The sequence below is a fragment of the Camarhynchus parvulus genome, chromosome 1A, assembly GCF_901933205.1.
Source record: "Camarhynchus parvulus chromosome 1A, STF_HiC, whole genome shotgun sequence".
Classification (NCBI taxonomy): domain Eukaryota; kingdom Metazoa; phylum Chordata; class Aves; order Passeriformes; family Thraupidae; genus Camarhynchus; species Camarhynchus parvulus.
The window spans coordinates 2,313,872-2,335,669 of record NC_044586.1 but is presented as its reverse complement, the minus strand read 5'-3'; the positions used below and the strand labels follow the sequence as shown (position 1 = coordinate 2,335,669).

Below are 21,798 nucleotides of genomic sequence, written 5' to 3'. Positions count from 1 at the left end.
TTGCAGTAGCAGAACACCAAGAAAAAGCTTCATTATCACTGTTACTGACCAAAAAAAAAATGCTGGTTCAGGTTTCCATTTCAATAACAAGTTTAAAATTCAGGAAATTCCTTCAATTCAAGCAAGAAAAAATAAATCAGCAGATAACAGATACACCAACATGTGCATCTTTCCATGGGGCTTTTTTCTGCTGTTTAACTTTTTTTGTTACTAACTGAAGTCTATTTCTGACAACAGATGTGATCCATAAATTCAGTTCCAGAGGATTAAAAACAAAACAATGAAGAACCCCACAATTTTTTCCATTTCTTCTATAGAGAAAAAAGAAAACTTATTACCTCAGGAGAAGGCAGTCGTGCCATATCTACCTCCCCACCAAGTGGTGCAGAAAGAAGTTTGTCACCTAGAATACTTTTCAAGCAGTTTGCCATCACTTCCTGCTGTTTAGGGCTGCAGTGGTTCTCCAAAGACAGTACAAGCGGATAGGGAGATGACTGGAAACATAATTTTGGGATTTTATTATTAATAAATAAAAATAAGAATAATTGCTTTTCCAAAACATCTTACAAAAGTCCCCTCGGCAATCTGCATTTGCCTTCATTTTCAAAGCATGCAGAATATAGATCAGTTGTTTCAGGTTAGTAAGACAATAAAAAAGCTCACATTTGTGGAAAAGAGAAAGCAGAATTGAAGAAGAAAAAAATGCACCTTCAGAAAGCTAAAGCAGAGCTGGACATAGGCAGAGGTGTAAAAAGAACTGCTTTGTTTTGGTTTTAAAAGGTAAAATCTAATTCTAAAATTAAAATTGACAACATAAAGCAGGATTAAATGTCCTCTGCTTTAGTTTAGATTTTTTGGATTATTTTTCAAGCTGATAGTCTCCCCAAAGCTTGTTCAGAAATGATTGCTTTTGCAAAGACAAGCTATGCATTTTTTTATTTTTAATAATACCATAAACATTTCTAGGGACAGGCTGCACTTTACTCATCACAGTATTCAAGCAAGGGTAATTGAGTAAAAATTAAAGGTAAAAGGTGAAAAGGGGAAATTGAGTAAAACTTAGATAATAACTCAAAAGAAACATATCCATTTAAACATATAAATAAATCTCAGAAATTGCCAGTAATACTGGTGGCTACCAAAACCATAGTCTGAATGAAATCTTTGCTCAGGCAGGACCTAAATTGTCAATAAGGAAAACACCATTTTATTGTTTCCTGTCTTTACATTTTGTCCCATGAGCTTTTGTTAAGAGAAGCAGAGCTCAGCCTGCATGGACAGCTGGTACCAACCACTACCTGTTGTGATTTTATCATCTCACTGGCACTTGGGCTTGAGAAATGAAGTTTGCGTTAGAGTTAAGCACGATATGTTGTGTATTAGCAAGAATAGGAGAGTTATATCCAATGAATTTTGAAAAAGAGTGGAATAAAATCATGGTTTTAATTTCACTTTTAAAATCAGAGATTAATTAAATTGTATATAGAAAACAGAACAGAAAAAACACAGCTTTCATTAGCACTGAGAAGCTAATAACACATATGTGTAAAAATCCACATAAATTTATGATCATGGATGTATAAATTCACACACATAAGGCTGGCCTGATTCTGAGATTTATATTAATAGTCATGCAGCACTTCCTTTGAGCAGGAGTTTTGCCAAAAGCCTATACAAAAACCTGAGACAGTGCCAAAAACTCTCCAGATTTCAGTGCTTTTCCAGAGATAGGCAGAAGGAACCTTGCCCTGTGAATCACCTGACCAAAAAAATCAGTAGCTGCTAACATTTATCAGGTCAACATTCAAAATAAAAAGAGAGGAAATGGAAAACAAAGCCTCAAACTCATCTATTATCTAAAATTTTTGTCTATTTCATAAATTCTCACATAGGACATAAGACAGACTGATAGCAGCAGAAGAATAAGTGACACAAAAACCTTTAAAAGATATGAAAAAGGAGAAAAACATCAGACCAATTCTGAAGTAGCTCTTCAATTTATATTCAATCCTTGTTTAAATGATCTCAGGTGAGAATTACACCTAAGAAGCTGAGTAAGATCACCTGAATCCTTTGCACTAAATTTGGTGTATATTCATTAGCAGGAAAAATGATTATGATTCTTTTAAAATACATTAAGAACAAATAGCACAATTGCTCTGTAATTAATTTTAACAATGCCCACTGCCACAGGCTCTGTTTCATATTTTTTTTACCCTGGAGAATCTATAAGAGCCATGTCCCTGGCTTAGTCAAAGCCACCATCCCAACTTATTTCAGCAGACATATATCTATACATACCATAAATGCATACTTGTCAATCACATGAATTACAGAACGAAATGGGATTTTGCTTGTTAAAGTGTGACCATGATACACAATAGGTTCATTGTTGGAGCCATCCCAGCAGTCAATCTCCAGGCAACGACATCCTTTTAAGAGAGCACTTCAGAAGAACAAGAGAAATCATTTCACAGCCAAAAGAAAGATACCACACTTTTTTATACAAGTTGCTGTATTTCTGATTATAAGCACAGTGATTAATTACAGAAAAAACTACCTCATTTTCATCATAAATAAAAAGAAATCCCACAGAATTGTACATTTATGAGACAGACATACTTTCTGTTGTTTATTTTAGGTGTGTTATGTAATAAACTTTATTAGAGCATTAAAGAATATGGGATTACCTGAATTATCTTTCTTAAAAGACTAAAAATAAGGGTCATAGATTTCAATAAAGAAATTTTGGAATAAAGGCAAATTTCCACTTAAAATAAAAGAATAAATATTTTAAATGGTCTTTTGTGTTACTATTCCAAACTTGCTTGCAATTTTGAGAATGCCTGTATTTAAAAATCCATTGCACTTAGAGAATCAGGTTGCATTTGGTCTTTACATAAGTCAGTTCACCCCAGCCCACATTTCTAAGAGGGAGTGCTAAAGTTTCTCAGGCACTTTGACTTTCCTGCTTTAATTTTAATATGTTAGTGGCATCCCTTAAATTCCTGGGTTTCTAATATTTTACTTGCAACTAACTGAAACATTCCTTATAAACCGTTTTACTTAATTGCCAATCTGTCTTTTACACGCTGCTTTTCACACATTAACAATATGTCAAATATGCCTCTAGCTGATTTTAGCATTTTCCTCACACAAATAATAGATAAAGAGGAAAAGAGAGGGGGCTATACCCTCTTTGCAATTACTTTCAGCAATGCAGCATTCACATAATGGAATTTTAAATACTGTTAATAATTCAGTATTGTTTCTCATAGTTGCAGGTCACTATAGAACATTAAGAGAGCAACCAAAAAAAAAAGAGTTCAGATAGATGATGGTTCCAACTGCTTTCTCTTCACTAAAGCAGTACAAATAATAGGAATTCTAGACACAGCTCTTCTTAATTCTTAATATATCCTGCCCTCAGTGTTGCCTTTGTTACACAATGCATTTCCATCTTCCCTGCTATCCTGGTCCTCATCCTCCTGGAGTCACACACTGCAGAGGTTCCTCCCCTGCTGGCTACTTGAATGCCCACGTTTTGTTGTTTTTGTTGTTTCTAAACTGCCCACATGCACTGACCACAAATGTTCTTAACACAGATATACTCCAACACACATCCTCTATATTGAACAGATCAGAGCTTGCCCAGGAATTTTACCTTTCTTTCAGGGACTCATTTATTTTTGCACGGTGTGTTGAGATTAAAAACTGATTTAATCATGTACTGTACACCATACTATAGGTTTCATTTGCTGCAAGGTTGACTTTCTGAGATGTAAGTGAAAAAAATAAATTGTTTCCAGACTATGAACAGATGGTTTGGCAAATATATTGAAAAGTGTGCACATAAAATAAAATACTACTCTCACATTTTCAACTTGTATCTTTGATGGCTTTGTGCCCTATTGCCAAGTACGATTGTATGTGACAGCATTCATTTCAAAAAAGCCAAAGAATATTTAAAATATTAAAAAACAATATCTAAATACCTGGTATATCCCCATAAATGACTGGGTCCCATTAGTTGGTCAGCTATCAAGTAGGTGTTGTGAGAAGATGAAATAAAATAGTCACACAATGGCTGGGTCATGTCTTGATAGACGGTCCTGTGCTGGATTTTAAATATTGAACATTCGTCTGAGTTCATGTACCTTATAAATCCTTCAAAGGACATCTGCCTTCTCTTCCTCACTGCACAAAAACAAAAGGAAAAACATCTGTGTCATGAAGCCACTTTGATGGTTATATCTATGTCCTCTCTGAAATTTTTAATAGCCAATTCTGAACACTGCTGAAGGTTATACAGCACAACACTTTACTGCAATTTTAAAGTTCATGACAAATGTATAAATAACTCAAAAAATCAGATACATATGACTCTGGAGCTGAATTGCTGTGGTTCAAACTTCTGAGAGGAAATAAATGTGTTTTGACATTTTTATTTTTCTACAGACAGCAGTAGGAAGAGTTTTCAGTAGTCCTGATTAAATATAAAGTAAAATATTTGTTATTTAATTTGGAAAGTAACATGACATGCCAGACAATGAGATAAGAGAATCTTCTTTTCCCTTTTAAGAGAACCAGGATTGTTCTCTAAAAAGTCAATCAGAAATTCTCAATATAATCTTGCAGAAACTGTGACCCTTAGCACCAAATATCTTCTCCAGGGGTGGAAAAGTTAAAATAAATATTGATCAAATCATGTTTAGAAATATTTGAAATAAAAATAGCATCTTAACAAAAGAATTAACTGCCCACACAAATGAATTACTATCAAGCTTATTACACTACTGCATTTAAAATAAAATGAACTAATTGAGTCCATCCCAGTGATAGTCATCCCATTTGTTCTGCTTTTGACTGATTTAATGGCAAACAGAGCCATTACACTGTCACCTACTGCTCCCAATGCCCTGTTTCAAATGCAGTCATTTTGCAAATGATGTAATCTCAAAAGTCAGCTTTGCTTCAAAACATAGTTTGAATTAATGAGGAATTTTGCCCAATTCTTACTCTAAAATAACTTTATTGTCACCATAGCAGGCCAGTAGTGAACAAACAGTAAATAATGCAAGATTATTTTATGCTAACAATAACTTAGAAGTCAAATAAACTTGAGGACTGGAAATACCTGCAGGAAAACCCCCTTTTCTGCCCTGGTAATTCTTACTACAGCTGTAAGAATCAGAATGCACAAGTTAGAATTGCTATTATCAATCTTTGGGGTGTGACAGAGTGAAGGTTTTACACCTGAATGAGAATTTAAAGAAAATAATTATTTCTCAATTACACAGGTCTTTGAACTAGAAAACTTGCAATGTTTTACAATGATAAAGAAAAACAGAAGGCCATCCAGACATCAAACATACATTCACCCCACCACTATTATTCCTACCAGAAGTCTTTCTGAAATTATTCTTCCAGACTTCCATTCATCAAGAATCCACAGACAACCCAGTAAAACCATTTCAACAGCTAAATAACCTTCTTTTCAGGAATTTTTCCATAATTAGGAAGCAGAAGTTTACCCTGAAACTTCCTTGCTGTCCAAAATATTTGTTCAGTTTAGTATTATTCCTCTCCTCTTTTACCGCACTCTTTCACGGATGAAAATTGCTCTCACACTTCCCTCATTCCAGTGCTTTCCACAAAAACAAATCCAAGCCAGGTCATCTTTCTGTTTCAGATTTCTGATAATTTTCATTTTTCTGCTATCCACCAGTGCTGTTAATCTTTCTTAGGAGAAAACAGGAAACTGCTACTCACCTTTGCCATCTTAGAAGGGTTTACATATTTGTTATTTGCTGCATTTTTTTTTTTTGGTAACTGACAGTGTCTAGTTGCTTGGACGTTCCCTTTCTAAAATACATATCACATTTGATCTTTTCCAGTCTTTCAATTCATCATTCATTTCCCCCCTATTTTCAAAAGTAACCTTTGACTTGTATTAGCCAAGCTTGTTACAGTCAATTTTCTAAGAACTTGGATTTGTCAAACTGTCTTCACTGACCTGATTGCATCATTTAAGGTCCTACCCTGTTTCATCCATATTTTTGACAGAGATCTTACTCAGATTAATAATATTAATAATATTACAGAGGAGTTGCTTTGGTCTTTTAACTAAGAGATTTGCAGGATGACTTCTTGCCACCCTGATGACTCTTGAAAAGTGTATGCTATTTAGTATCTTGACTTAGATTTATCCACATGCATGTGTTATATTGTTCTATGCTTGTAACAATTGAATTAATTTTCTACTTTCTAGATCTTTAAAAATAATTTTGAATTTTTTAAGTGTTATTTAAAACATAATACACTCATCCTGTATGCTTTGCCTATAATGAATTACATGAACTGCCTGGATTTCATTTCTGATTAATTTATTTTTATGGTCTATCTATTTCTCTGAGCAATTACAAGTAGAGCTAGTAACTATTTGTGCGTGTGTGTGTGTGTGTGTGTGTGTGTGTGTGTGTATTTTTTTATTTTCTAACAATTCTTACCTTTACTGCATTTATTTATTAAATTAGTGAAAAATACTGGCTTTTCAAAGTCTTGCTTTTTTTCTGAATTATTTATGATGTTTTCCTGGCTGTTGTTGCAATCGACAAAAGTTAACTGCAATAGTCTCAAGAGAAATTAATGCTTATGTAAATACGCTGATGAGCATAATCCCCCAAAAATTAACATCTAGCATTGTTTTGTTAGTCAGTATGGACTTCAATAAAACATTCAGCTCATGTCTCCAATCAACAGAATAAAAATCTTCGTATTTTTACAGAGCTTATTACAGGCCCTTACATTTCTGAGCAATAGCCCAGTCACGCTATTTTCTGACCATTTACAGACATTTTCTGCTGCTCTGTTAAAGGAAATGGGAATTCATCTCCATAACTATTTCACAGTGAAAAGACTTTCATCAAGGCCTTACATTTCTCCCCCAGAGGAACCTCAGTCTTTTTCTCCATTAGGACCTTTTAGCAGTAGTTAGTGTGCGCATACATATCCATTCCTTGTAGTAAAGAAAGGCAAGAAAAGATTTCTGTCTTCTCATTGCCTCTTTCTGTTCACAAAGTTCAATGATTTTTTTCTTGCTCTCCTCTTTTGGATAGTGTGGAATTCATTTTATTAGCAATACTCTTTTATATTGTTTGGTTTTTTAAAAATCTGATTTAAGAAAACATGATTCTTCTCGTTCTTCCTGTTAAGGTAAACTCCAGCTCTGCCACATATACAAATACTGTCACATCAGAGAGGAATTATGGATATAATCTGAGTATTTGAAAGCCTCTGATTACATTATACATTATTTTCAGTGTTTATTACATTCTGCTTTCTTATTTATCTTGGAACTTCTTTGAAAGTATTTTTCTTCCTCTTTGGAAAGAAAAAATTGGAAACCTTCATAAGATATTTGCTGCCCTGAAGGCCTGTAGAGTACCCACACTGAAGCAGAGAAAACAAGTAAGAAATCACTCTGCACTGGCCAGAGCCTCCTGCAAGACCTGTTTTCTCCTGGAGTGGAATATAGACAGTAGTGTTGGTGTATCACTTGGTGAGAAATTTAGGTTTTAAAATTTTTAGTATGTTGTGGATAAAAGCAAAATGAAAGACACAGGGTGTCGTCCTGAATTTCTTCTTCAGGCTTCTTCTTCCTTCTTCTTTATGAGTTTATGTGGCATTTTATAGTCGGGCAGAAAAGTCTGCATTGGGAGCTCTTTGGGATCAGTTATTGGGTTAAAAAAGAAAAGAAGTGTCAGTTCTTAATTGGATAGTTTAGTCTTGAAAGATCTTGTAACAAGAGATTGTTGGCCATTTTGTGTCTTCTAATGAAAACCTGCCAAACTCACAATAATAAGACTGTTTCACTAATAGATAACAATAAACACTTGAGTCCAAACATAAACTACCATCTCAAGTGCCTTCAATCCAAACCCAAAAAAATCAGCGCTGGAGGGACTGAGTACAACCTGCAGTCCTTCTGGACTAAAGTAGAGACTGGGGAGTGGGGAAGAGAAGAGTCTGAACTGAATTTGAGACTAGGAAATGGGGAGAAAGGTGTTTCCCATGGTTTTAACTATATGTGTGTGCTCTTTGTTTCCTAGGAGCTGAATTAGTAATTAAATATCTACATTACTTGGCCCCCAGAGACAGTAAAGTGGGTACAGATATATTTACTGGGAATTTTAGGGAGAAACTCATGAGAAATGCTTGCAGAGACCAGGGTGTTCCTCTGCCGTACTCGAAGGAGGAAGTTTTCCATCATTGTTAAAAGTCAGGCAGAAACATCATCAGATAGAATTTCATACTGTGAAATTTGACTACTTTACATCAGAATGAAACATTCATGCTCTAAGGGAGCAGTAAAGAGAGAAGTATTTCCTTGACTAAAGTAAAAATACAGTTATCCTTAAAGTAAAAATATAGTTATTCCTTTTCTACCCTGAGTTTATATTCTAGGGAGGCTTTTTTCTACCTTATTTACACCTATAACTAGTGCATACTGGAATAAAGTATCTATCTGAACAGTTCAGTTCAGTTTCCTAAGGGCTTATATCTCATAATCACCTTCTTTTGAAAATTTTCCCTGAGGCTGGATATTTACACACCCTTTCATACACCTGAACCATTGTGTCTCACAAATCCAGCCACAGCCATTGTCTTCGTTGAGATTTTTAGTCATCTTTCTTCCTTCACATGATTTTTTATGAAATCTGTAGGACTTCGACAGAGATGTCTGCTTTATTAAATTTGATTTACATTGGCCAATGGGATCAAATGTTCTCTTCTGCAAATTTCTGCTCTACATCCTGCTCTGTCTCTCACACACATGCTCAAAAAAACCCCCAAAAAAAACCCTCATGACTGTATATACTAGAATAAACTGAAAATGGTATTTTGCTTCACAAACACATTCTGGATTACTCAAAGTCCTTATCTGACAGATGCACCAGGCTTATATTGTTATTTACAAAGCAAGCTGGTTTTTTAAGACAGCATTGCATTTTCGCCCTGTTTTTGTATTGCCTAGCAGTAAAATAGGCAGGAGTAGAGTCTGTGAGTGGCACTACATTATAAATAATAATGGGATGCACCTTCTTATCCTCACTCTGCCTCTAATCCTATCCATGTAAATGAGAAGTATTTTTTTTAAAAAGACATATATACCAAGCTAAAAAAAATGTATTTAGTTGGCATGTTTTCTTTTATCTCATTTAATGAGTCAAGGCTCCTATTCAAAGCAAATAGTAAAATGGGCAGATAATGGGATGTTTGGGAAGAACAAAATTGAAATTTGGGTGTTAGTAAGACATAAATGTCAGGTGTGAATCACATATTCATATTTTGTGATCAATTCCATAGAAATGGCTCTTTCTGCCAAAAATGCAAGCTTTTAGCATACACATGAAAAAATCTGTTAGTGTAGCATTTTGACATTAGGCATTTAAATTGTATGATAAAAATGAAAGAGTAATTCATTCCTGAACTAGCTATGGTACCCACAGAGAGTGAATTCAGAGTTATCTGGCCCAACATATTTGGAAATCTCTCTGCACAAATGTTAGGGATGCACTAAATGACGTAAATGGATTTATTTAGTTTATATGTAAAATGTAGTCATTGCTTTCATCTTAATTGTTTTAATCTTGACATACCAGTGCTATCACATTGATGAGAGAATGGTCATTACTATTAGCAAACCTGTCAATCAAGTGTCAAAACCTGCCCTTTTCCCTCTCTGTAAAGCACAGGGCAAGGGTGACAGATGAGTCCAACAGATCATCCTGATGAAGAATGTTCTGTAGCAAATTCAGAATGACAGTTGCACAAAATGGTCTATCACAATATCATATGAATCATCTCTCACGTCAATCATAACTGGAACTTTTCAATAAATATGTCTGAGTGGGAGTTTGAATTCACTCAAAGGAGCATGAACAATACAGAGATTACTTTGTTCAACAAGATTATTTCCAATTATGAGACAAACAAATTTATCACAGTTGAAGAAACAAACAAGAATTTGGCTCAGCATCTGAAATTTAAACCATACATCAAATTAAATGTATAGAAACATCAGTTGATATTTACAAAGGTGTTTTCCAATGGACTCAAGTTCTTTCATTGTTTAACTGTGTTATAGCTTTTAACTTTCCCATCAAAACAGGTAACACAAAATAAAAGGAACCCTTCAAACTGGTAACTTGTACAATTAGTAAACATTAGTTCCTCTGAAACAGTAGAATATGTTCAATAAAGTACAGTCAAATTTGAAAAGCAACCTCAAAGAGTAAAGGCATAAGGAGTCACATGTTTTGCAGCTATTACTGGACAGTAAGTGCCTCTTAATGAAACACCGAATGTTCTTCTGTTTCTCATTGAAAAAGTGGCATTTTCCATTTTCTTCTTCCACATCAGGTCAGCATAGAAAACCTGGGTTTTTCATCCCAGAAGAAATATTTTCTCCTTGGGTTTGCTTTTCCTAACCAGTTATCAATTCCATCCATTTTCAAAGGCTGGGAACCAAGGAAATGAAAGAATTAAACACATTCCACTGAATAAAATAACAGCTTCCAACAAAATGCAGCTATATCCTTTTCATAGCTCAGCGGTAAAATTTGCCACAAGCTGAAATCAGCGAAGCTCAGCAGAAGTGTTACACTTCAATTTGGGGCACCTTGGAATAAGTGAAGAACGTGTTAGAGATTTATGAACCCCTCCTCTGAGATGAGTTCTAGGGAATCAGAAAGGGTGACCAGACACCTCTGAAAATCTTACACAGTGCTTCTGCAAGGAAGTCAGAGGGACATCAAAGTCTTGTCTGAAGCCTTGCATTATCACTAAATGACTCAAGGGAGAGAAGACAGGGTAATGAGCAGACAAGAAAAATGGCAGATAAGAACCTTAAGAAAAACAAATTGGAAATGGTTTGTAATGAGTTGAAGGACAGAATTTATAGGACTAGGAAGAAAAGATTAAAAAATGACAGAAAAAAGGAGAGAGAAGAGAAAGGAGGGCACCATGACAATTAATTAAAACACAGGAAGAAAAAGAATTAATAGACAAAAAGACATGCTTTAAAATAAATAAAGATATGAGGTTTTCCAAAACACAGTCATTGAGAGAAGCACAATAAATCAGAGCTAGATATCAAATAATTGAACTCTCCATACCTTCATCAATGGGTTCATACTTCATAATAATTTCTAAGGCAGTTGTTTCATTAGCTTCAGTTTGAAATTGTTCTTTTGCAAGAAATTTCAGGAGCTGGCCATCAGGTAGAATGTTGCCATCTATTGAGTAAGCCTTGAATAGTTCTTCAAATTCAGGTCTGTGTACAAGAGCTCGATAAATTGCTCTGAAGTCGTCCATGCTAATTATATCTCCTGAATGTTTGTCAATGGTTTTCTGAGGAAAAAAGCAACCAAAATAATTTTTGAAAAATCAATAAAGCAACATTCATATATACAAAGTTATGCACCAAACATTTTTTTATAACTGACCATAGGAGTAAGAATCATAGAAGAATCCAACAGTGACTACAATCAGATTACATTCTTCAACTTTTAGATTACACTTTGTGTGCTACAAATATTTTATAAATACTAAAATGGACCATACGACATAATTAGCATCTAAATAAGTACAATAAATTTAGATGTAATGCATTTTTAATATTAAAATACATTGTAGGAAATCTCTAAAATGCTATGCATTAAAACAAATGTGCAGCTTAAAACTTATCAAGTGGAAAATATATTTAGAGTAATACCTCTCCAACAGCTATTGACACCATATTGTAAATATTGTCAGTGAAATTTGCATACAAAAACATCAACAAGTAATCTTAAAAATGAGATAAGCATGACCAAATTATCAAGAGACACAAGTCTTTTAACACTTCAAATAGGAAACACTATTAAAATTTGAAGATGATATTTTATAATAACCTATGACATCATGTTCTGTTCTTAACAAGCCAGAATGTTTAGCTTAGGTTAATTATTCACACTTTCAGAATTCTTGAATGGTAAGCTTGTTTTCATAGAGCTTACAAAATGTTAGCATAGTAATAAATTTCAATGTTTCAGTATAAAAGCCAAAAGAAAAGTTAAAAGGGCAAAAGAATTTGAGCAGAATTTTTTTTTTTACCATTTCTGCCTTTTGTGGTTTTCTCAGGTTTAACAATTCAAACTTTCCTTTAAAATTTTCTATTCAAAGTAAGTACCTGCATACGAAATATAAATATTTGTAACAGTTTAGCCTGAAATATTCTTAAAAGTTGCCAAATTAAGATAAATCTGCTGACAAAATTGCACACAAAAATCAAAAACAAATGGCAATCTACTGCCTCAGTGATCATCACTGTAAAACGATGAAAATTCCTAATTGTTGGCTCCTTAAACAGAAAGTGCCAAAGAGGCTAAGTTCCAGCATCCAAAACATGGCACTTACAATGGTTGGGTTGGCTTCCACCAGTGTCTATAAACAGGAAATTGCTTACTTGAGCTCTGGCTGCTCTTTGATCAAGATTTGGGATTACTGCTAAATTAGATGGGTTTTGAAGCCATAGCATGAAACCTAAAATTTAATGATCCACTGCCAGTTCCTTCCTACACAGTACAGTTCCTACTGTACTTCTGAATAAGTACAACAATAGGAGTAAAAATATATTAGATAACTAAAACAAGTACAAAATTAAATTTCATTAGCAGTTCTAGTGAAAAAAAATCTTACAAATCAGTACTTCAGTATTTGCTTTGAGTTTGTGAAAGAGAATAATAATGATTTTTAACAGAAGTCACTGGCAAGAAAATATTTCTGCACAAATGCTAATTATACACATTTCAGTACTGCTGAAAAAATCCCCAGCTAAGTTTGATATCTTCAATCCAATTTTTAATGTCTTTAACAATACAGTAAATTTACTCATAACCATTAAGCAGGAAAAGAGAATACCAACTTATTTTGGAAATAAACAGTCTATCAGGACTTGGAAGATGTTCACTTAGTTACTGGCACAAAGAGAAGCTGGGCAAAAAATTAAAGTTTCTATTTTAGTTGCCTTCTGATGAAATACAGGCCATAATACTACATAAGAGTGCTCTAAAAATTAAAGTGATAAAAATCATGTCAGTATAAAAATATATTCTTACAATTTTGGGGGTAGATTTTTGTCATTCCTATTTTTATTAATGCACATCAAATCTTTGCTGTTCAGAAAAAGAAGAGACAAAGAGTCTTGAGAGAAATTATATGAAAATTTATTATTCCTTAAAACCTTAATGCTCATATTGCTCAAAAGAGTATTACAGTAAAACAAACTCAAAGAGAACAGACAAGAGAAAAAGCAGATCATTCCTTAAAATTAGTTTTCTATAAAATGTATTTTGCTATGTGTAACCATTAGATTAACTGCTGATGTGTAGTTACTTACAATGATGTCAGTAAGATTCCCTTCCAGAATGCTTTGAATTTTTACATCTTATTACACTGATTAAATATTTGAGCCCCCCAAACTACTGAACACCTGTAAATCTTTCCCAAATAGCAAAGAACACCTATCAGTACTGCAACAAATAACTAGATCAGGGTATTGGGTATAAGAGGTTGTTAAACACAACTAGATCAGACTTGCTCTTTGCAGGTCACTTCCCTCAAATAATTCTTCTTTTCTCTACCCACAGCTGATCATTCTCAAACTCCTGCCAGAAACCAAAGTAGTGGGAAGATAGAGGAAACAGTGAGAAGTATTTTTAAATTCTCAAGGGGTTCTTTAGGTTGGCAAATATCTCCTTGCAAGTTCCAAAACCACAGGAAGCCTCTCCAGCCAGGGTTGAACTCATGCTGCTGGTTCTACCTTGGCTTGACAACAACGAGAGAGGAAGACAGGGTGAAGAAAACTTAGCACCTTCCCTCTCATGACCTAAAAGTCTCTGACTTGCCATAGTTAATTCTCCTCTGCCAAATCAGTACAGAATCAGCCAGCTGGTTACAACATTCTCAAAAGAATAATGTACAAATGTGTAAATAAATAAATAAATATGTATTTTTATATATACACACACTTGTTTTCATTCCCTTAGGGAAACAGCATTACCAGACAGATGTTTTGGGGGGGGAAATGAGGTAAAAGGAAAATCTTACATCTTTTGAGTCATTACAAGAAGAACATGTATACCCACTATGTGCCAAGGCACAATTTTCTAGTATTTGCTCACTGGGTTGTGGTATTTGTTGGGTCCCCAGGACAAACGAGGAATTGAGAATCTGACTCCATGTTCTTAGAAGGCTAATTTATTATTTTATGATATTATATTATATTAAATACTATACTAAAACTATACTAAGAATAGGAAAAAAATCGAAAGGAAAAGCTTAACAAAATGCTAATTAAAAACTCATGACTGCTTCTACAATCCCGACACAGCTAAATCATAATTGGTCATTAAGTAAAAACAATTCACATGTTGGGTAAACAATCTCCATACCACATTCCAAAGCAGCAAAACACAGGAGAAGAAATCAAACAATTCTCTGAAGCTTCTCAGCTTCCCAGGAGAAAAAATCCTCGCAAAGGGATTTTTCAGAAAATATGACAGTAACACTGGGACAAGATCTGCTTGGCAGTAGTTTGCCTACACTAAATTAATTTATTAAGACCAGTTTCTAGCTGGATGGTGTAACCTTCATGGAAATTTCTTAAACACTGCCATGTCTCAAGGCCAAATCCTTTTCCTGGAGTGCAATTCCCATCCATTCAGGTGCACCTCTTAAATACTACAGGAGAGGTGTAGTGGAGAACAGAATGAATGTGTGCTGGATCTAAAGCCTGAGCAGCTCAGACAGGTCCATCTTGTCCTCCTGGCAAGAGGATTTTGAGGAAGTTGCTCTCATGGTTTCGCCCAGCATCTGACAGGCACATCTGGGCTCATTAGCTTGATCACAGAAGAAGCTGAATAGGATGAAACCAGAATGCTTTGTTTTCTCAAGTGTGGTAATGTTACAAAAAAAACCTGGAAGTCAAAATCGACATATTTTCCATCTGACACTAATCTGTTGCGTTGGAAAGACAGAGTTATGTGGGTGCCAGTCTCTGCTCTGAGTACCAAGAAGTAGGACAAGCATAAGTGGACTCAAGTTGTGCCAGGGATGGTTTAGACTGGCTATTAGTAAAAATTTCTTCACTGAAAGTGTTGTCAAGCATTGGAACAGGCTGTCCAGAGAAGTGTCTGAGTCACCATTCCTTGAAAGTATTTAAGAGACCTGTAGATGTGGTGCTTAGGGACAAGGTGGACTTTTCAATGTATTAATGGTTGGACTCAGTGATCTCAGAGGTATTTTCCAATCTAAATGATTGTGATTCAAATACAAGCCCTGGGTTATGTATTTTACACAGAAACAAAAGACCTGGAGGAGGAAAAATCTTAGCTGATTTTGCAGACCACTCTAGCACAAAATACATTTCACAAAAAATTAACTTGAAAAAAATCAGCAAAGGTATGACGTGTGTAACTGAACTTCTGAACTACTAATTGCTTAATGTACATACACCTTACCTTGAAAATATGTTTTAAATGGTCTTCATCAAAATTTATTTGCATTTTTTCAAGCAGCCTAATGCAACCATCTAAATCAGTATTCCCATTCTTGAAATCATTCTGAATGAGATTCCAAAACCACGTATGAGACGTGAAGTTAAGGAAGATTCTGACCCATGAAATTGTCCATTAAGGGGGTGATGAGGGGGAGAAGTTTAATTTTGTTAAACCTAAGACTCTGCTTTCCTTTTCTCATCCTCTAGAACATCCTTGTCACCTGACTTATGAGAATGCAGCAGGCCCTGAGGCATGCAGGAAGAGATTTTTGCTCTGTCCTCAGAGACTCAGAGGGCAGTGACCAGAATGGCTGAAGGGAGGAAGTGAAGGAGATCAGGGGGTGTTCAGGGTGCAGAAAGGGGTGCAGTGAGAGGATGGAAATGTGGGGAGGCCGAGAGGACTCGGCAGCAGCAGGGAACGGTGGCAAATGCCAAGAAATGCCAAGGAATGAGTGCCCCCAGCACTGTGCCCACACAAAACTTATCATCCAGCCCTGGTTGATGGGACTGGCTGCCCCTGGCCATCCCTGACACCCTCCTGTGTGCCCAGGCCACCTCCAGGCCTGAGGGGAAAGGGACATGTCGAGGGGACACAATGGCAGCTGTCACAGGCCAGGGAGGGGAGAAGAGGAGGAGAAGGCAGCAGAAAAAAAGGATATCTATTCTCATCCATGGTGGCTGTGCTCCAGCCCCCTCACTGCAGTGCCATCACCAGCCCTCGCTCGGGCTCACAGTGGGCTCCTCATGCCCCCGTGTGCTGTTGGAGTGCCATGGAACGTTCGCCCCCTCCATCCTTCTAGTGTTGCTGCAGTGATGTCACAGACTGCAGGCGCCCAGCACAGGCCTCTTCCTGCCACTGCTCCAGCACCCTGCCACCATCATGGGCCTTTTCCTTCCAGCACAAAGCATCTCCCAGGCTCTGCCCTCATCTGCCATCTCCCACCCTCAGGATATCCCACACGCCGGCGCAGGCCAAGGCAGGAGCTGTGTGAGGCCGAGTAGGCCTTTGCAGCCAACAGTGCCACCGTCCTCCTGGGGACTTTGGCCAGCTTGTCCAAGATCTCTCTGCTCTGGTGCGAGGTGACAACATCTTCCCCCAAAAAACAGGAGCACTGTGCTACCAACCCACTGCAGCAGCTCGGGGGGAAAGGCCCTTCTTTGGGCCAGCTGGCTCCATGGCACAGCGTGATGGTAGATGTTGGGGAATGGTGAGAAACCACCCCAAAGGGCTGGGAGGCTGCCCCAAATGGCTGGAAAGCCACCCCAAAGGGCTGGGAGGCTGCCCCAAAGTGCTGGAAGGCCATCCAAGCTCCCAGTTCCCTGCAGGGAACTGCTGTGTCCTCAAAACCAGCCTGGGCAAGAGCAGCTGTCCATGTCCATGTTGTCAAGAGGATTTTGAGGAAGTTGATCTAATGGCTGTGATGTGCCTCATGCTTTGAGGCACACCAGTATCAGCCTTCAAATCACTGGGACAGCCTTTGGAAATCAGGCTGGGCTTCCACCCTTACTCCATTTCCCATTTCCTATTTCCCACTCATTTTACACCGATTCTTCTCCAGGCAATCTGCTTCAAAGTTGCCAGCTTCTATGTAGCTGTCAGCAAGCCTGAGTGAGAGTCTAAATGTGACAGACCAAAGGCAGCTTGCCACAGGTTTTATGAAACTTGCGAAAGCCGAGGACAACAAGTTTTGTATTGGCATTCTGGAAAACATTCAGGTTTTGTCAGAGGATATATGAGGGAAAAATCTGTCAAGGAATTCCCTGTTATTCACACTTTTATGGACTGGAATAAACTATGGAATGATCAGCATCTGAACATCAAGGTCTCCAATGCTGAAGTGCTTCAATGCCTGCTGAAATACTATCTTTGATATGATGGCCTAAATAAAAAGCAGGGGGGAAAGACAAAATGGAGTTGTTTAATTGATTTATTTCTGGATCACTCAGGAGAGTACAGAGACTTCCATCAGTCAATCACCACTTCAAAAATAATTCAGGTCTGCTATGACTGGAAATAATCTGCTGGGGATTTTTTTCACTTTCTTCACGTACTTTTCAAGTGCTTTACCAGTAACAGTCAAAATGTCAAAGCAGCACAATGCTACAGGTGAGATAGTAAGCAAATTCTTATTTTCATTTGTAATTTTAACCAAAATTATATTCACCTATGTAGCATCACACCGAATGAAACATTGATTTTAAGGGAGTTGGTAAGGTAGATAGGTAAAGATTGGGACATAATATCTAGATTTCTTTCATTGCTACAGAACCCTATAAATTCAGCCTTCAGGCTTTGCTTGTGCATTTATCTCTGAATCCCTTGTACAGACACATGAACAAAAGGAAGATCAGGACACTGGAGGAATAAATTTCTTATAGCTAGTGCAGAAGATATTTCAGGACAGCCCAGGGATGTAGGCTGGCTGTTGCAGCATTAAAGAATAAAGTAATGCTACTCCCTCTCTCCCAGTATTTATTACAAAGGCCAAAGGAATGTGATTTTAGTTTACTTTGAAACTGTGATAGTGATTATTTCCTAACCTTTATCACAAATTATTACAAATGCCTATCATCCTTGCTGTTTTCTGTAAACATAACTTTTAATTAGAGTTTCAACAGAAACAAAGTTTAATTTCAAGCACTACTGTAGACACTACACTTGGAAAAAGAAATGTGAACATTTAAGAATTATTCTGACAAATATTAGATATTTTTAATGTAAGCATAAGATTTTGCTGCTGTTCATCACAGCTGGTGGGAATTGCAGCTACATGGGTTGAACACACCCTTTAGTAAATACTCATCTGTATAAATAAATACTCATCTGTGGCTTTAGAGATTCACTGCTGACTGGCCATGGTTGCTTCCATTGTCTTGGTTTTAAAATGTGATCAAGAACTACTCATTGTTATGGTTTCAAGGAGAAAAAACATTGTGCAAAAATGGGCGTCTTCAGGTTACTCTTTTGAAGGAAAATGAAGATTTTGCATACTTACTGCCCTCTGATTTGGGAGATTACTTTCTCTGTATATCTGGATATGATAATTAATTTCCCAGAGAAACCAATGGAGTTGAACAGGGAGAAAGATGGAGCACAGAGAGCATTTTCTGTGCTCCCTTGGTGCTTCAGAGCTGCATTACCTATGGGTCATTCTCTTTTCACCCCACAGCTGCTGCTGAGATCCATCCAACACCAATCCACCAATCCTTCAGTGCTTGTGCTGCTGCTGGACACCATTCAATGAGCAAGCAGCTGTCTTTACATGGAATTTGGTTGAATATGTGATTATTTCTTTATTGGAAGTAAAAGTAATTTTATTAAAAATGTTATGCAGCCCAGGGCTGCTATAATGAAGATGGCCTGTTGGGAATGTAGTTTATATCTGCAGTACCAAAAGATAGAAGAAATTTTGGGCATAGATTTAAGTGCTGACACAGATATAACACTAGAAATTCTGGATTGGAAAAAACCACTTTTTTCACAAATATTAAACATGAACAAACAAGAGGGAATAATAAAGAACAATGAAAAAGACTAAACAGTTAAACAACTTTCAGTTTCAATATTTATTCCACTAGATCAATCCCTTATGAGATGCAAATATATGGCATTTTGCAATGCACTTTTTGGTTCTGTAGAATTAAATTCTCTCTACTTTAAAATGCTGCTTCTATATGGCAAAACTGTAGCAAGGAGTGCAATAATAAAAAGCATTTAATATTGCAGTATCAGTCTATCAGTCTACCTTTATGAACTTTTCCTTTTCTTTCAATTTCCTTCCTCTGTAAAAGAGGGAATCCATGAAACCAGAATCTGCAACAAAAGCTTTTGAGAAGGATGAAATTTCAGCAGAACAAATGTTCTGATCTGACTGAAAATGCTCACTCATTTTTTCAAGTCTATGAAATTAATCTGGAAAAGGTAATTATAAAACAGGCTTTGTCAATTTTCCCTCTACATTCTCCAGGATGGGTTTGGATTTCTTTTTAAAATTTCTTCTGGAAAGTGGAAACCTGGGGAAGAATAAACATTATGAGAAGAAACTGAAGGTGTACAACCCCACAGAAAATTTCAGGGAACTTTTTTTTAAACACATTTGTGGCTCTGAATGTCTTTGAGACGCTTGCAACTGCTTGCTTTTTTGTCTATAAATGATTTTTTGTTGTTGCATAGGGAATACATGCCAGCTTTCATTATCTTTATTCCTAAAATAGCCTCCTTTTCTCTCTAATGCTTTGAAAACCATTCACATTCTTATAGCTCCTTGTGAATCCCACTTTTTTTTTCTCCAGTTCTCTGTATTTTAACAAAAGAAATGAAGGACTGGCACATATAATATATGTATATTTATATTTACAACAAAACCAAAACTTCAAGTTGTCCAGCTGTATCAGGCAGCAGTTTTCCACTGCAGTCAGGAGTACAGCACACCTGGAATTGAAGCTCTGTCCTATTTACAATCATGACAATCTGCTGGTAAAGACGTGCTTTGTGCCTACAAAAAAACCATTATCATCAGGTATCTTTTAGTTCTTCTTCTCTTGGGTTGCTCCTGAGCAGCCATGGTCCTCTGTCACAACGAGATCACCTACTCCAGAAGTTCAGAACAGCTCTACATGGAAATGTAGTTTTCTCTCAAAATAAACCAGGAATTTTGTTAAAACTCTGCTCCTCCATTTTCAGGCTTGCAGACTTATTGGAATCACCAAGTTGGTACAAACATACCTGAGCCAAATTTGCTCAAATTTTTTATTTCTGATAGTAATTTTGAATCTGTCATTAATTGTTGCTGTAAAGAAAATTATCATTTTTACTATGCCAGTAACATTAGAGTTTAGCTTGGACTTCATTACCAGCTTACAGCTGCATTGAAATGAGAAGACAGCATTTGGACTGAATATTCAATGTTCACATTGTAAAGCTTGCTTCATGTTTTTCTAGTACTACAACAGGTGGGGAAACATATCAAAATAAAACCAGTGAAACAAGTGTAATGATTTCATTTTCAAATATATGTCTGGAATTAAAAGCTAATTTATTTTTTGTTTCAGAATAGATAGATAAATTTATAACAAGCAATAAAGACTCCAGTTATCTGTTGGCAGAAAGCAAAGTCTGTTAATATTCCTAGTCATTGGAAGAAATTCATGTTTTCCTCTTTATATTTTCCAAAAATTCTTTCTTTGCTTCATTTGTGGAATGGAAAAGACAGTTTTTGTAAAATAAAACACCTTGCTTGTATGTCTTCCAGCTTGTAGTCTGTCCTAAAATTTCCACTGTGTGTCTTACTCCCCATTCCTGTCCAAACTGTGGGAAAGAAAAGAAAATATGATTTTAAAACAGAGAAAATAAAATTAAGGAAATCCAAAGAACCTTCTGTCAAGTGTCTCTCTGTCACTGAGCTCAAACAAGAAACACATTAATGCTGCAGCTATAGTAGGACTAAATTCAAGCATTATTTTCCCTTCTACAGTAAGAATGGTTTAAAATGTTTCGATAAATCTGAAAAAGTAGATTTAGTACATGCCAAGTGCAAGATATTTTCTGAGTCTGTATGTCAGTATGCCATTCCTGACCAAATAGTGGATTTTACAGTCCTTTTTAATGAAAGCTTCAAAGTTATAAAAAATGTGGAATGGTGTCAAAGAGTCACTGTTTCAAAAAAATAACCATTTTGAGCTATTCAAAGCATAGTATCCTGGGATTCTCCATAGTTATGAGACATGTTCGTTATAGAAAGGCTTTGGAATTGCCACCATACAAAACGGAGGGAAGAGGATACAATAATAATAACAATAATAATAATAATAATGAATTTTCACCATATAAAATTGAGGGAATAAGAGACATTAGTAGTAGTAGTAGTAGTAGTAGTAGTGGTAATAATAATAACAAATTACCCATGCCATATTAGATCATTAAGGTAATCATTTATCCTTTAATGGAAAAAGGAGCTACTACATATCCTTAAATTAATATCCAGAAAATATCCTGAGATTTTTTTTAGGATCCTGGGATCCTAATAAAGTCGGCTGATAGTGACAGAGATTGCAGATGAGACCTGTCTAGGGGCTGTCCCTCTGTATGTCCCCAGAACTGCAGATGAGACCCAGTCTCAGGGGAATGGAAGGTCAGTGTCTAGGTTAGACTGGAGACAACAAGGGTTGGCTCTTAAAAACTGAGGTAGGGATTA

At 36.2% G+C, this 21,798-nt stretch overlaps 1 protein-coding gene across 1 annotated transcript in view; it reads right to left on the bottom strand.

Annotated features, from left to right (window-relative positions):
- The window catches only part of PLCZ1 (phospholipase C zeta 1), a 45,361-nt gene extending 28,997 nt beyond the window's left edge, over positions 1-16,364 (bottom strand). Inside the window, exons 1-6 of the mRNA XM_030960521.1 lie at positions 16,264-16,364; positions 15,567-15,690; positions 11,181-11,415; positions 3,996-4,197; positions 2,302-2,446; positions 339-494 (exon numbers count right to left, since the gene is read on the bottom strand). Coding sequence (XP_030816381.1) covers positions 339-494; positions 2,302-2,446; positions 3,996-4,197; positions 11,181-11,415; positions 15,567-15,690; positions 16,264-16,277 — 876 coding nt within the window. The 5' untranslated portion in view covers positions 16,278-16,364. The remainder of the gene's footprint in view (positions 1-338; positions 495-2,301; positions 2,447-3,995; positions 4,198-11,180; positions 11,416-15,566; positions 15,691-16,263) is intronic.
- Positions 16,365-21,798: the final 5,434 nt, after the last annotated feature.